Source organism: Miniopterus natalensis, chromosome 11, assembly GCF_054644295.1.
Source record: "Miniopterus natalensis isolate mMinNat1 chromosome 11, mMinNat1.hap1, whole genome shotgun sequence".
In the NCBI taxonomy this organism is placed as follows: Eukaryota; Metazoa; Chordata; class Mammalia; order Chiroptera; family Miniopteridae; genus Miniopterus; species Miniopterus natalensis.
Genome location: NC_142091.1, coordinates 68664596 through 68680623, shown reverse-complemented (window position 1 = coordinate 68680623; position 16028 = coordinate 68664596). Strand labels below are relative to the sequence as shown.

The 16028-nt window shown below is 40.3% G+C and overlaps 2 protein-coding genes across 2 annotated transcripts; both read right to left on the bottom strand.

Annotated features, from left to right (window-relative positions):
- Positions 1-1803: 1803 nt before the first annotated feature.
- Positions 1804-2748, bottom strand: LOC107528801 (olfactory receptor 8H1-like). The gene has a single exon (XM_016201963.2). It carries the CDS (start codon positions 2746-2748, stop codon positions 1804-1806), a length of 945 nt encoding a protein of 314 aa, XP_016057449.2.
- A 3481-nt stretch (positions 2749-6229) lies between these two features.
- Positions 6230-7174, bottom strand: LOC148092061 (olfactory receptor 8H1-like). Its single transcript, XM_087822371.1, has one exon. The coding sequence runs from the start codon at positions 7172-7174 to the stop codon at positions 6230-6232; it is 945 nt and encodes a 314-aa protein (XP_087678497.1).
- Between the last annotated feature and the right edge of the window lie 8854 nt (positions 7175-16028).

Sequence of the window (16028 nt, the reverse complement as noted above, 5' to 3'; positions counted from 1 at the left end):
ATATTACAGATGTCCCCTTTTTCCCCATTGACCCCTTCTACTCACATCCACACCCTGCCCCAGACCTTCACCACACTATTGCCTGTGCCCAAGGGTTATGCATCTATGCATATAAATTCTTGGTTATACTCTCTCACCCACCCCCAACTTCCCTCTAAGACTCATCAGCCTGTTCCATGCTTCTATGTCATTGGATCTATTCTGTTCATCATTTTACTTTAAGATTCCACATATAAGTGAGATCCTGTGATATTTGTCTTTCTCTGCCTGCTTATTTTACTTAGCATGATGTTGTCCAGGTCCATCCATGTGTCCCAAAAGGTAAGAGGTCCTTCTTCTTTACAGCTGTGCAGTATTCCATGGTGTAAATCTCCCACAGCTTTTTCATCCACTCATCTACTGATGGGCACTTGGGCTGTTTCCAGATCTTAGCTATTGTAAACTGTGCGACTATGAACATAGGGGTGCTTATATTCTTTCTGGTTAGTTTCAGGATTCTTAGGGTATATTTCTAGAAGAGGAATCACTAGATCAAAAGGCAGCTCCCTTTTTAATTTTTTGAAGAACCTCAATAATGCTTTTCATAGTGGCTGCACCAGTCTGCATTCCCACCAGCAGTGCACTAAGGCTCCCCTTTCTCCACACCCTCACCAGCACATGTCATTTGTTGATTTGTTGATGGCAGCCAATCTGACCGCTGTGAGGTGATACCTGATTGTGGTTTTAATTTGCATCTCTCTGATGATTAGTGACACTGAGCATTTTTTCATGTCCCTTGGCCATCTGTGTGTCCACTTTGGAGAAGTGTCTATTCAGGTCCTTTGCCCATTTTTAATTGAATCGATTGTTTTCCTCCTGTTGAGTTGTATGAGTTCTTTGTATATTTTGGAAATTAGTCCCTTATCAGATGTATTTTTGGCAAACATCTTCTCCCATACCATGGGATTCCTTTGTATATTTAGGATGATTCCATTTCCTTATTTTTTTCAATTTTTTCCAAATTCTCTTCAATGTTAACATATACCATTCTAAATCCAAAATACTGAAATGCTGAACTTTTCATAGACAACGAATTGAATTAATGAAAAGTATTTACAAAACCCAAGTGGATATTCTATAGGAGAAAGCCATTGTGCATTAAAAATTTGCAGGAATAGTAGTAGTGTAATGCTAATGGCTAGTATTTGTTAGTGTGACTTAAAGGCTTTGTATCCATCATCCGACTCAAGCTTCCTTGTATCTCTATAGATAGGGAATTATTAATTATCTTGAGCAGATAAGGAAACTGGACCTTTAAAGTTTCCATGATTTATTAGAGGTTATACACCTAAAAGGGTTAGAGATCTAGAATTTAAACCTCAGAATGTTTGGTTCCAAAGCCAGTGGTCATAATCACTCTTCTACATTTCTTCTCTAAACAATAGATGAAATGATTTATAAAACCACTATCATTGTGACAAAAATGGAGCTATTTGCATAATGAAATTCTCTCTCATTTGAGTATGCATGGTCATTTGTATGCAAAGCTTAAAAAAATGACATCCATATTTTCTTATTTTGTTCATCAGTTGCCCTTAAAAACACATATATATAAAACATGGTATAACACATATTGTATGATTTGCTATCACAACGTGGATTTGAAAAGACAAATTCCTGCAAATGTCCAGCAGTACATTTGATTAATAAAGGATGGCTCAACAGAATCAAAAACAAATGAAAAGACTTCATTGTTTTTGGAGACAGCAAAGAAATACCCAACAGGCAAGAGAGCACAGAGAGGTGGACAGGTTAGCATCACAGTTACTGTAGCAGCCGGGAGCCCTCCCTCTGCAGGACTCTAACGAGAGCCTTTTTCACATCCTGATTTCTCAGACTGTAGATGAGTGGATTCAGCATGGGGATCACAATAGTGTAAAATACAGACACCACTCGATCCTTTCCAAAGGAGTAGGACTTTGGTGGTCTTAAGTAAGTAAAAATCAGAGTGCCATAAAAGACGGTGACTCCCAGGAGATGGGAGGCACACGTGGAAAAGGCTTTTCTCCTCCCTGAAGTGGAGGAAATTTTCAGGACAGTGGACAGAATGGACAGATAAGATACACATATTATGATAAGAGATCCCATTAGGGTGGTGACAGCAAAAACCAATATCATGATTTCAATGTCATGTGTGTCAGTGCAGGACAGGGCTAGGGTTGGGGAAATGTCACAGAAAAAGTGATGGATTATGTTGGAGTCACAGAAATGCAGTCTGCTCATGCAAAGCACATTGATAACCGAGTCCAAAAAGCCTTTCCCATAGGACCCAAAGATGAGGGAGCAGCAGAGTCTTGAGGACATGACAACTGGGTAGTGTAGAGGTTTGCAGATAGCTACATAGCGATCATAGGCCATTGAGGAGAGAAGTAAGCATTCAGTGGTACCCAAGAAGATAAAGAAGTACATCTGGCTGAAGCAGCTCACGTATGAAATGTGCTTGGTGGAAGTCAGTAAGTTCTCTAAGGTTTTAGGTGTGATGACGTTGGAGTAACTGAGGTCAAGAAATGACAGGTGACTGAGGAAAAAGTACATGGGGGTGTGAAGCTGGAGATCCAGGCGGATTAGCAGGATCATGCCCGCGTTTCCCAGCACACTGGTCAGGTATATCAGGAGAAACAGGGTGAAGAGGGCCCGCCCGAGCCCCTCAGAGCCCGTCAGCCCCACGAGCACGAAGTGAGACACGTCTGTGCTGTTCCTTCTATCCATTGAGGTCACTGCTCAGCCTGTTGGGAATCAAGGTGACACTTGGCAGGAGTGGGTTCAAAGGGGTTGCTTATATTAGTTTAACATTTCTAAAAACTGATGATATGAGTGATTTACAGAATGTGATGGGAAAACTGAATTTGATTGGCAAATACAGAAGTAGACAAATTGATACATGGGAATGATGTAATAAAAATCAACATATTGCATAATTAGAATGAACCTTAGAGTGTTCTAAATGCTTCCCTTTATTCATATATCTACTCCACGCGATAATATTATACTACACGTGCTACTATTAGCCACATTTTTTTAAACGATAAAAGGGCACAGACAGTTTAAGTCACTTATTCAGTCAGAGCTAGTAAATGCTGATTCTGTCATTGTACCAAGATAGACTGACTCCAGAGAACATGCTCATTATACTCTAGTCCTGTTAATAATTGGAGGAAACCTGGAGGAAAATACTAGATATATCATAAATAATGATAGAAAAATAGTTTCAATGAATCATTTACTGTCCTTTGGTTTTCAAAATTATTTAATAATAACCACCAATAAATTTTAAACTTGGGGATGAAAATTATATACCACATATTAGTATTATTAATTTCCAAAACATATGATTTCCTAGGTTGACTTTTCAAACTCAGATTTCTCCCAAAAATTATATTTCCAAAAGATACACCTTGCTTGTAGGCCATAAATCCATCAACTCTATATTTTGGGTTTCACAAACCCTGACCTTCCCTAGGTGAGGTCTTGATGTGTGTGTGTATGCATACTTTTCTGAAAATGCCCCCATTATATTTGATTCTAACCAAAAGTCTCTCATTTTGAGAGTAAGACTTACCAAGAGCCAAATGCAGTGGGAAAACAAAACAAAACCTTTCTTCCAATCTCATCTGTCTAGAAATTTGTCAACTTCAAGTTTTTCTCACAAAATATGAAAACCATTTGAGTCAAAACTTTCCGGAATGTGTTCTTTTCTTTGACATAATTTCTTTGAAAATTTATATCCTTTCATCTTGTTTTATTACAGGTAAAAAAAGCAACAGAAATTCTGCTAAGGCCCGGGTCCAATGGCACAGTCGCGGGAAGGCAGCTCTAAAGGAGCAGCGGGGAGCTGCTGGAGCATGAGCGGGGCAGAGCGAGTCCCTCTCGCCTCCAGGGCGCCTCATATCCTGGGACTGAGGATGACGCAACACCTACGGGTCATCCCTGGAGACGGGTTTCCAAGGAAGGGTGTTTGGCTTGTTCCAAGGACAGACGCTCAGGGACTAAGGCAGGTATGTTTTGAGGAAGCAGTTCCTTTTCCCCAGATGCCACACGGAGAGAGCCTGCTTTGGCCTCCTTTCCTGACCCTCTATGGCTGGGCCATCCAGGATGGATTATTACATTTTCCACAAGGAAACGTTTTTATGATTAAAGTCTGATACTACCCAAAAACACATTCATCTCAGATTTTAATGACAAACATTACACTTGCAAGTATGTAGACAAAGCTGAAAAAAAGTAAATAGAAAAATATAAATTTTGCCTCTATATGTAATATAGACACATACATACATAACCAGTGATCTAGAAGTATACATACAAACGTGTTAATAATTGTATTTTGTTTTTGTTAATTTTATTTTATTGTTCAAAATATTACAGATGTCCCCTTTTTCCCCATGGACCACTTCTACCCCACACGCACACCCTGCCCCAGACACTCACCACAGTATTGCCTGTGTCCAAGGTTTATGCATCTATGCATAGAAGTTCTTGGCTATACTCTCCCACCCAACCTCAACTTTCCTCTGAGTTTCATCAGCCTGTTCCATATTTCTATGTCATTGGATCTGTTTTGTTCATCACTTTATTTTAAGATTGCACATATAAGTGAGATCCTGTGATATTTGTCTTTCTCTGCCTGCTTATTTTACTTAGCATGATGTTGTCCAGGTCCATCCATGTGTCCCAAAAGGTAAGAGGTCCTTCTTCTTTACAGCTATGTAGTATTCCATGGTGTAAATCTCCCACAGCTTTTTCATCCACTCATCTACTACTGGGCACTTGGGCTATTTCCACATCTTAGCTATTGTAAACTGCGCGGCTATGAACATAGGGGTGCATATATTCTTTCTGGTTAGTTTCAGGATTCTTAGGGTATATTCTTAGAAGTGGGATCACTGGGTCAAAAGGCAGCTCCCTTTTTAATTTTTTGAGGAACCTCCATAATGCTTTTCATAGTGGCTGCCCCAGTCTGCATTCCCACCAGCAATGTACTAGGGTCCCCTTTCTTCACACCCTCACCAGCACATGTCATTTGTTGATTTGTTTATGGCAGCCATTCTGACCGCTGTGAGGTGATACCTCATTGTGGTTTTAATTTGCATCCCTCTGATAATTAGTGACACTGAGCATTTTCCCATGTGTCTCTTGGCCATCTGTGTGTCCACTTTGGAGAAGTGTCTATTCAGGTCCTTTGCCCATTTTTTAATTGGATCATTTGTTTTCCTCTTGTTGAGTTGTATGAGTTCTTTGTATATTTTGGAAATTAGTCCCTTATCAGATATATTTTTGGCAAACATCTTCTCCCATACCATGGGGTTCCTTTGTATATTTAGGATGATTTCTTTTGCTGTGCAGAAGAAGCTTTTTAGTTCCATTTCCTTATTTTTTTTCAATTTTTTCCAAATTCTCTTCAATGTTAACATATACCATTCTAAATCCAAAATACTGAAATGCTGAACTTTTCATAGACAACCAATTGAATTAATGAAAAGTATTTACAAAACACAAGTGGGTATTCTATATGAGAAAGCCAGTGTGCATTAAAACTTTGCAGGAATAGTTCTCTAATGCTAATGGCTAGCATTTGTTAGTGTTGCCTTAAAGGCTTTGTATCCATCATCCGACTCAAGCTTCCTTGTATCTCTACGGATGGAGAATTATTAATTATCGTGAGCAGATGAGGAAACAGGACCTTTAAAGTTTCCATGATTTATTAGGGGTTATACAGCTAAAAGGGTAAGAGGTCTAGAATCTAAATCTTAGAATATTTGGTTCCAAAGCCAGTGCTCATAATCACTCTTCTACATTTTTTCTCTAAACAATAGATGAAATGATTTATAAAACCACTATCATTGTGACTAAAATGGAGCTATTTGAATATAAAATTCAGTCTTATTCAAGTATGCATGGTAATTTGTTTAGAATAGTTTAAAAGACGATATCCATATTTTCTTATTTTGTTCATCAGTTGCCCTTAAAAACACATATATATGGAAGATGGTTTAACACATATTGTATGATTTGCTATGACAATGTGGATTTGAAAAGACAAATTCCTGCAAATGTCCAACAGCACATCTGATTAATAAAGGATGGCTCAACAGAAACAAAAACAAATGAAAAAAATTCACTGTTTTGGAGACAGCAAAGAAATACCCAACAGGCAAGAGAGCACAGAGAGGTGGACAGGTTAGCATCACAGTTACTGTAGCAGCCGGGAGCCCTCTCTCTGCAGGACTCTAACGAGAGCCTTTTTCACGTCCTGATTTCTCAGACTGTAGATGAGTGGATTCAGCATGGGGATCACAATAGTGTAAAATACAGACGCCACTTGATCCTTTCCCAAGGAGTAGGACTTTCGTGGTCTTAAGTAAGTAAAAATCAGAGTGCCATAAAAGACGGTGACTCCCAGGAGATGGGAGGCACAGGTGGAGAAGGCTTTTCTCCTCCCTGGAGTGGAGGAAATTTTCAGGACAGTGGACAGAATGGACAGATAAGACCCACATATTATGGTAAGAGATACCATTAGGGTGGAGCCAGCAAAAACGAATATCATGATTTCTATGCTTTGTGTGTCAGTGCAGGACAGGGCTAGGATTGGGGAAGTGTCACAGAAAAAGTGATGGATTATGTTGGAGTCACAGAAATGCAGTCTGCTCATGCAAAGCACATTGATAATCGAGTCCAAAAAGCCTTTCCCATAGGACCCAAAGATGAGGGAGCAGCAGAGTCTTGAGGACATGACAACTGGGTAGTGTAGAGGTTTGCAGATAGCTACATAGCGATCATAGGCCATTGAGGAGAGAAGAAAACATTCAGTGGCACCAAAGAAAACAAAAAAGTACATCTGGCTGAAGCAGCTCACGTATGAAATGTGCTTGGTGGAAGTCAGTAAGTTCTCTAAGGTTTTAGGTGTGATGACGTTGGAGTAACTGAGGTCAAGAAATGACAGGTGACTGAGGAAAAAGTACATGGGGGTGTGAAGCTGGAGATCCAGGCGGATTAGCAGGATCATGCCCGCGTTTCCCAGCACACTGGTCAGGTATATCAGGAGAAACAGGGTGAAGAGGGCCCGCCCGAGCCCCTCAGAGCCCGTCAGCCCCACGAGCACGAAGTGAGACACGTCTGTGCTGTTCCTTCTATCCATTGAGGTCACTGCTCAGCCTGTTGGGAATCAAGGTGACACTTGGCAGGAATGGGTTCAAAGGGGTTACTTATATTAGTTTAACATTTCTAAAAACTGATGAAATGAGTGATTTACAGAATGTGATGGGAAAACTGAATTTGATTGCCAAATACAGATATAGGCATAAATTGATACTTGGGAATGATGTAATAAAAATCAACATATTATATAATTAGAATGAACCTTAGAGTGTTCTAAATGCTTCCCTTTATTCATATGTCTATTCCACATGATAATATTATACCACACGTGGTACTATTAGCCATGTTTTGTAAATGAGAAAAAGGGCACAGACAGTTTAAGTCACTTATTCAGTCAGAGCTAGTAAATGTTGGCTCTGTCATTCTACTAAGATAGATTGACTCCAGAGAACATGCTTAGTATACTCTATTCCTGTTAATAATTGGAGGAAACCTGGGGGAAAATACTAGATATATCATAAGTAATGATAGAAAAATAGTTTCAATGAATCATTTACTGTCCTTTGGTTTTCAAAATTATTTAATAGTAATCACCAATAAATTTTAAACTTGCGGATGAAAATTATAGACTACATATTAGTATTATTAATTTCCAAAAGATATGATTTCTTAGTTTGACCTTTCAAACTCAGATTTCCCCCCAAAATTATATTTCTAAAAGATAGACCTTGCCTGTAGACCATAAATCCATCAACTCTATACTTTGGGTTTCACAAACCCTGACCTTCCCTAGGTGAGGTCTTGGTGTGTGTGTGTGTATGCATACTTTTCTGAAAATGCCCCCATTATATTTGATTCTAACCAAAAGTTTCTCATTTTGAGAGTAAGACTTACCAAGAGCCAAATGCAGTGGGAAAACAAAACAAAACCTTTCTTCCAATCTCATCTGTCTAGCAATTTGTCAACTTCAAGTTTTTCTCACAAAATATGAAAACCATTTGAGTCAAAACTTTCCGGAATGTGTTCTTTCTTTAAGTCCTTCGTAAATTTTCGTGCATTCATCTTTTTTTATTCTCAGGTAAAAAAAGCAACAGAAATTCTGCTAAGGCCCGGGTCCAATGGCACAGTCGCGGGAAGGCAGCTCTAAAGGAGCAGCGGGGAGCTGCTGGAGCATGAGCGGGGCAGAGCGAGTTCGTCTCGCCTCCAGGGCGCCTCATATCCTGGGACTGAGGATGACGCAACACCTACGGGTCATCCCTGGAGACGGGTTTCCAAGGAAGGGTGTTTGGCTTGTTCCAAGGACAGACGCTCAGGGACTAAGGCAGGTATGTTTTGAGGAAGCAGTTCCTTTTCCCCAGATGCCACACGGAGAGAGCCTGCTTTGGCCTCCTTTCCTGACCCTCTATGGCTGGGCCATCCAGGATGGATTATTACATTTTCCACAAGGAAACGTTTTTATGATTAAAGTTTGATACTATCCTAGGAATAAAGTATGTTCATTAGAAAAAAATTAGAGTGCAACAAAATTCAACGAACAAAATGAGAACAAGTTAATAATGTTATAGCATTTTGATGAATTTCTTCCAATTATTTTGTCATTAATACTTATTTGTGTATCCAAAGATTTGCATAATTATTATTATACTCTATATTTAGCATCCAACCCTCATTTTATCACCAAAATTTCTAACACGCCATTACCAATGTTACATTAGCCTTTGATAAAAGCCACAATTTTTTGTATTTTGAATTGACCTCTGCCCCATAACTAACTTCCCCGTAAATATGTTCATCAGCTGCGAGCTATTTTAAGGCATCACAAGGAAAACAGGGTGTAGGCTCCCCCTTCTGGTTTGACAATCACCTAATTTATCTAAGTAGCAATATTTTGTTTCACTATTTTAGTATACTCTGTATATAATTAAGTCAAATGTTTTCTTAAATATGAATGGAAAAATTTAAGTGTAAAAAAAAACAAATATTTTATTGAGAATTATTTGTCCGAGATGTAGAGGCAAAGGAATAATCTGAAAAGAGGTAGACTGAGAGTATGATTAAAGCATTGTTGTGAATCTTGCATTAATTCATGATAATGAGATCGATTTCCAGGTCGATTTAAAAGTGGCTCTTACATGAAAGTCTCTTTATACTTCAGAATTTCAGAAGATAATTTGTTGATGTGGATAAAGGAGCTACCTTTGCATGTGTTACATCTTTGATGAATTTGTGAAAGGCCAATTCTTCTGTTCACAAAAATTTAGTGCTGCTAAGACAGGCTTATTTAGAAATTTAAAAACCAGCGTGAAACTGCTTGACAGTAGGTAACCTTGGGAGTTAAGGCAAAGGAGAGACAAGGGGTGACTTTCAATGTCAACACCACCTCAATAGCCATGGTAATTGCAAAATTAACAGGAGCAAGTCTTTTTGCTGAATGTTTTCCCAGTGTTGAAACCCATTGCAGTTATTTATGATCACAGGGCTGTCCTTGTATCACTTATCGTCATGGCCCAAATCAGATTCTGGCCAGAGGTTTTAAATCTCTTTTGGCTTCATGATCATATAATTTCATTTCTTAGCTCATCACAGTTTTAACTATAAATTTTATATCATTTTTTCTCTTTCTCTCCTAGATTATCCTACTATTATTTTTATATTTCCTTTCTTCTTTGACTGATAAAAGAATTGCTCTATTTGCATTTTGGATAAATGTTGTTCAATGATTTCTTATTTTTAATTCATTAATTGTTTCCTAAGTTTTATCATTTTATATCATTTTGAATTTGGTGTTTTTTTCTTGAGCATCTAGTACCAAGTCCTTGTTTTATTTACTTTTTGTCTAATAACACAGGAATTTCATATTTGCATTATCCATCTGAGTGCCACTTTATTTTTAACCTGTGTGTAGCGATATTAATTATTTCTATTGTGGTACATTATATAGATAGGAAAGTTGATTTTTAAAATTTCTACTTAATTAAAAATAACAGATTATTTTTTAATTTTGTGTGTTTGATTTTCAAATTTAAAACCACTTACTACATACAGAATCCATAGTATGTGGCTAGAGAATGGAAAGGCAACAGGAGTGGATGTAAAATCTAAATAAAAGTATAAGCAGCCCAAAGGATTTGGATTTCTTATTGTAGGAGAGAAAATACGTGGCACTACAAAAAGCATCATGATTGTAAAAATGGAGATGCTCCAAAGGGGAACCAGGAAGGCAGCAATGGAAGGCGTTAGGAGGCTCTGTGAAGAGTTAGGAGTAAAGAAAATGCAGATCTGAGCTGAGGCAGCAGCAATTGATGGGGCACTTACAATGTCCAAAGATCGAGCGCCTGAATTAATCTGAGATGTAATTATATCACTTATAAAATTGTAGAGCACATATACTTAGGTGAGCGGGGATTTAAGTTTCTTTTTCCTTAAGTGTCTTTCTCCTAGGCCTTTACGCCCTGTACTCCCCTTGACTCCGGACAAAGCCGTTAAGGGGGCGACGCAGCTGTGGCCAATGTGTCATTGAACCCGCGTGGTCAGGCCGATCCAACCAGGACTCAAGATATCACCATATTGAGACATCCCCAGGCGACCAGGAACAGCAGCTAAGGCCTGTGGGCCCTGGGGCTGCACAATAGCTGCGTCCGTTCCCAGCCCCCGTCTGCGGCACACAGCCCTGTCCCTCAGGCCACTCCTGAGACAGGTTTTGGATGCTCGTGTGCCCCGTCTTCTCGGTCGGCGGCCTTCTCAATAAACGCCTTACAGGATTCACCCCGGCCTCCTAAACTGGACACAGCGACAGGCAGCCCGAGCCCGCCGGGACCCTCCTCTGAGCCCTAAGGTGAGCCGCCGTGTAACGGGGGGACCTTCCTGAGGCGCCCCGAGCTCCCCGCCACCTGCTGCTGCTTGGCTCGGCTCTGTCTGCGCGCCTGCCCCCATCTGACCTGTGCCACCCGGGCACCATAGGCCAGGCTGGCATACTTAAGGCACCTTCTGTGTGTGGTTTGGGGGGGTTGTAGAACTCGAAAAGCACGGGAAAGGCATGGCAACCCCACCCGGCAGCCCCCCGGATCAGCATTCTGGCTGACCCACCCCCTTAGGCTCTGTAACCCTGGAAGGAGGGCACCTGTTGTCTGCAGCCTGCTGTTGACCCCACCTGGGGTGAGCTTGGCCAGCTCCTGGTTGCAGGCGGCCTCTCTGGGTCCCTGCCTGGTCTCGCACCCCAGCCTGATCAGCCTGGGGCCCAGACGCGGCCCTGCGCGGTGCAGGCATCCGGCCTGGTGCTGTCTGGCTGTGCGGGGAAGCCGCAAGTGCTTGTCTGACTGCTGCATGTTGTCTGTCTGTGGCGTGTGTTTGAAAATATCGTGTATTAGGGTCGTTTTGCCTTGTGTGCCTTGCCTGTAATCTTGCTTAGAATGTGGTTAAAGATGGGAGCATACCCCGCTTTGCTGGACTCCCCAGCTGCTTGTTGGGGCTGAGCCCAGGGAGGAGGCGATTGAGGGAGCTTGCGGCCCTGCTCTCCTCTCAAGGCATCAGGGGCCCGAAACGCTTAACTAGCGGGAGTTTTGTCTGGCTGGCTGCAATGTGACTTTGGTTGCAGATGTCCTTTGCTTGCTTTTGTCTTTTGAGGGACTTGGTCTGCTCTGTGCCATTCGTGGACACTGGGAATCCTGTCTGCTGTCTGGGCTTCGCTCTGCTTGGACGGAAGGTCTTTTGCTGCACTGGGTTCGAGAGAAAGATGCTAAGGCTGTGGTCCCAGCCCCTCCTTTGGAGAGCACTCACTCATTTACTTTAGCAGTTGTTTTGTTTCTGTTTTAAAATAGGATAAGGTCTCTTCTTATGTACAAGATTTCATATTATATTCTACTCAGAAAGAAAAATATGGGAAATAAATCTTTTAAACCCCCCAAGTTTTTCTCCCAGTAGGGCAAGAGCTGCTGAAATGCCCTCGGGCAGAGGGAGGGGCCACACTCACTCTGTAAAGAGAAAAAAAAAGATATTTTCACTTTAAGGCCGCCTGAGGCCCAGGAGTTACAAAATTTGCCAAGAAAATGCCTTGGGAAATAATAATTGGTTTTAAAATCTCATAAGGTTGTTAAGACATAAAAGCTAGATTTAACTAAAATGAAGGGTCTTTATAAGGCTTTTCAGTAATAATTATGTATATCTAAACAGTTTTCCAAAGTCTTTGGGATCTTACAACTGGAGTTTTGCTGGTTTAAATAATAAAAATTATTAAATATCTAGATATTTTGAAATAACAGGATTCTGAATTGTTAATCTGAGTTGCCTACTTTTGGCTTCTTATTACAGAGAATTTAGAGGATGAATTTGAGTCTGTTAATGAATCTGTCTTGCATTTTATTTGAAATATATCTTTAAAAAATGTGAATGTATTTCTAACCTGAGGAATGTTAATTAATTACCTGTCACCTAAAAATTAAGGTTTCTAAGAGTTAAGAATCCTAATTAACTAGAAAGAAATTGTATAGTTTTAGTAAAAGGAGGCATGAGGTATAGAGATCATTTTAAAGGAAAAAGGAAAGTCAGTTACTCTATTTCTGAATGGGTAAGAAGTTTGTGAAAGTTGTAGGAGGGTTGTAAAGAGAAATCTTAAGAGGAAATTATAGGTAATCTGAATAATAAATTTAATTAGATAAATGACTCTAAAGTGAACTAATACAGAATTTGTTTAGCCCTTTACTAGCCTGTTAAAAGCGGAAAAGTCTTTCCTGTACTTGGTTATATATTATGTTATATTAATCAGGTACTTTATTACTTTAAAAAAGCCATCTTCTTAACATGGGAACTGAAATTTTACTAGCCTATGTTTGTGTTTAATATCTCGTGTCACTTTGGATAAATAAATACTCTAATACTGTTTGTAATAATAATAATGATATAGGATCTTTTGGTCAAATAAGTTTGACAACCTTCCCAGGGTTTGAATTTTAGGAAACTTTTTCTTGACCCAGAATTGGCTTTAGGTCGCACCAATAGGCCCTAGAATGCCTCAAGGACTTTGTTTTCTCTCCTTGTGAAGGAAAAGCTTATACTTAAGGTACATGGAAGCTTTGTCAAATAAAAATATAATAACTATATTCTATTTATATATACATGTTCTCCAAATAGATGTAAAAATCTCCAGGAGTCTATCAATTCTGATATACTTTCATTTATAACTTTGTTATTCTGGAATATTGTGTTTTGCAGAAAGGACAGGATTCCATGTCAATTGCATTATAATCAAATCCATAACTGTGTCATTTTAAATTTCTTCTTGTTATATAGAGACAGTCACTGTTTTGTTGTAATGCATTTGCAGAAATGCCATGTCTTCTGAGGGATCCAAGGAAAGGGCTCTGACTTTTATTTTAAATTACATCCCCTTTGAACTGAGTGAGAATTATTGGAACTCTACAGAGTATCTGGATTTATAGAAGTACTGGCAAGAAAAATCAGGAGAAACAAAAATTGATTATGGGACTGAATGAACTGAAAATAATTATTGTTTTTGTAACTTTATTAAAAGTATTTCTGATTTCTAATCTTTCTGTTTTTCAGGCATAAGGAAACTTATTTCTTTTTTTTAAAGCAATTAGGTAAATTATATTTTTCTCCCTACTTGATCCCTCCGGAATTTAGCAATTTCTTAATGAGTGAGTCCTGGCAATACATTTCTTTGCATGAATTCAATAAGACCAGTTTTCAATTGTGGTTTTATTAACCAAGACTTGGACTGTAATGTCATATTTGAGAGAGACATGCCTGGACTCTGCAAGTCGCCAGGAAGCCTCAAGAAAATGAAGGCTGACTCTGAAGCCAATAAGAGTCCCTTGGAGAAAGCCTGGTACCTTGCTTGGTCACATGGTTCATGGCTCTCTTTCCATGAGAGGGACGAAGGCTGCTTTCCTGGGAGATGGCAAGGAAAGAACCTCAAGACATTTTGGGGACCTCAAGAACTTGAGGAATTCACCTGAGTCTATACGTATTGCAGGCAAAACCTGATGGCAACGAGGTAGCCGGCTTCTTGCCCTTGAGGGGCTAATTAAAGCTCAATCATGAGATTCCAGCAAAGCAGATTTTAAAAAGCCTATATGGTCAAGTGCTATTCTTATTGGGTTTATACAAACAGGCCAAATTGAAACTGAATAATAAAGAGATTGGTCTTAATTTGGCTCTTTAATGAAATGAGGGTGACTTTAGATGGGAAAATGGTTTCAGTAGGTAAACATTAGAACTGGAATGTTTTGTTTTTCCTTCTACCAGGCCATTTGTCATAATTCTTGTTGTTCTAGCTTTGCCCCAATAATACTAAAATTTATAACACAGTTTGTGTCCACCAGGTTACAAGCCCTACTCGTACTCAGGGAAAACCACCTCTAGATACCACAGCCACCTCCCTTTGTGGCCAGGCCTCACTGTCCCTCTGAGCAAGGATCGCTTGGCTCTGACTGAAAACTTCACCCCTCTTCAGCAAGAACTAGCTATAAGAAGAGACTGCGCCCCTCTTCTCTGAAATAATTCAGAGCCAAGATCCTTGAAGGGGTACAGTAGGCAGTCAGACAGACATGAGCCGAGCAGTGACAAGGGGCCAGGTACAGAAGGTCATCAGGGTGGAAAGCCCCAGGTGCCTAGCAAGGAACAATTGTAGGGTAGGGTGGGGCCTCCCCGCCTGGAGGGCCTGTCTTAGCATATCACTGGTCCTGCGGTTTGGACCCCCTGACCTTTCCTCTGTAGAGATAACACCTGGCCTCAGGAAAGGTCTAGAGCCAAAGCTATGCCAGGAGACTCGTCTGCATTGGGACCAGATGCTTCCAATTGCCCTGTTGTTGAAAGGGATTGTACTATGTTTTCTATTAAAGTAGCGGTGGGGGGGGGGGGGGTCCTATAGGAGAGTGTGTATACTTTACAGGATGTCCAGGAAACTGTCTTTGAAAAACCAGCAGCAGTTGAACTGTTCAAAGGAAAACGCCTCTATATCTTCTGGAAATGGGCATGTTTGCCTCCCCCCGGCTGTTTCCTGCTCTGTGGTTTATCAGCATATCTTGTGTACCTATGAGTAGTGCTGGAGGCCTTGCACCATTGGACGCTTGACTGTAATATTGCCACAGATGCCTCATCCTCAGTGAGTGTGCCCTGAGCTCCCACTAGAGGAGAACTGCGATGGTGAAGTCCGTCTGTTCAGCCAGGCTGAATCTATGTCTGTGACTGTATTTGTTGCTCCAGTGATGGTCGGACTATTGAATGCTGAATTACTAATTTGACTTATGCCATGGCAAAAGCTCTAAATTCTACCTCCCAAGCTATAGCGGCGATGGGTCAGGAACTAGGGCAATAAGAGAAGCCATCCTAGAAAATCCAGCCACCACTGATTACCTATTACTCAGGCACAATCAGGGGTGTGAAGATTTTAAGGGTAGGCGCTGTTTTATTCTAACTGATAACTCTGGACTCATAGAGCATAAGCTACAGAAAGTCAAAGACACTCTTTCCCATGTCACTGTTACTAAGGAGCTCACTGTCATGACCACTTGCTTACCCAGCCGGACTGGGATAAAGGAAGCATTCCTGGTCTTTTTACTCTTCATATTCATTTGTCTTATTTCGCGTTGTTGTCTACAATGTGTGCCTCTCTTCTCCAGCCTCTGCCGGTTTATCCGCCCCAAGCCGGACAGGCGCTGTGCGGCAGAAGCAAAGATTTTAGCCCTACAGCAATATGACAGATTTAAGAATAAGATTTAGTATAGTAGGAGGTTGATAGATACCAACTAATTTACCTAATCAGAGGGGGAGTGATAGGGGCATTTATAATGTCCAAAGACTGAGCACCTGAATTAATCTGAGATATAATTATATTACTTATAAATTGTAGATCACATATACTTAGGTGAGCGGGG

Coding starts and splice junctions, on each gene's coding strand:
- LOC107528801 (XM_016201963.2), bottom strand. CDS start 2,748: ATGGATAGAAGGAACAGCACAGACGTGTCTCACTTCGTGCTCGTGGGG.
- LOC148092061 (XM_087822371.1), bottom strand. CDS start 7,174: ATGGATAGAAGGAACAGCACAGACGTGTCTCACTTCGTGCTCGTGGGG.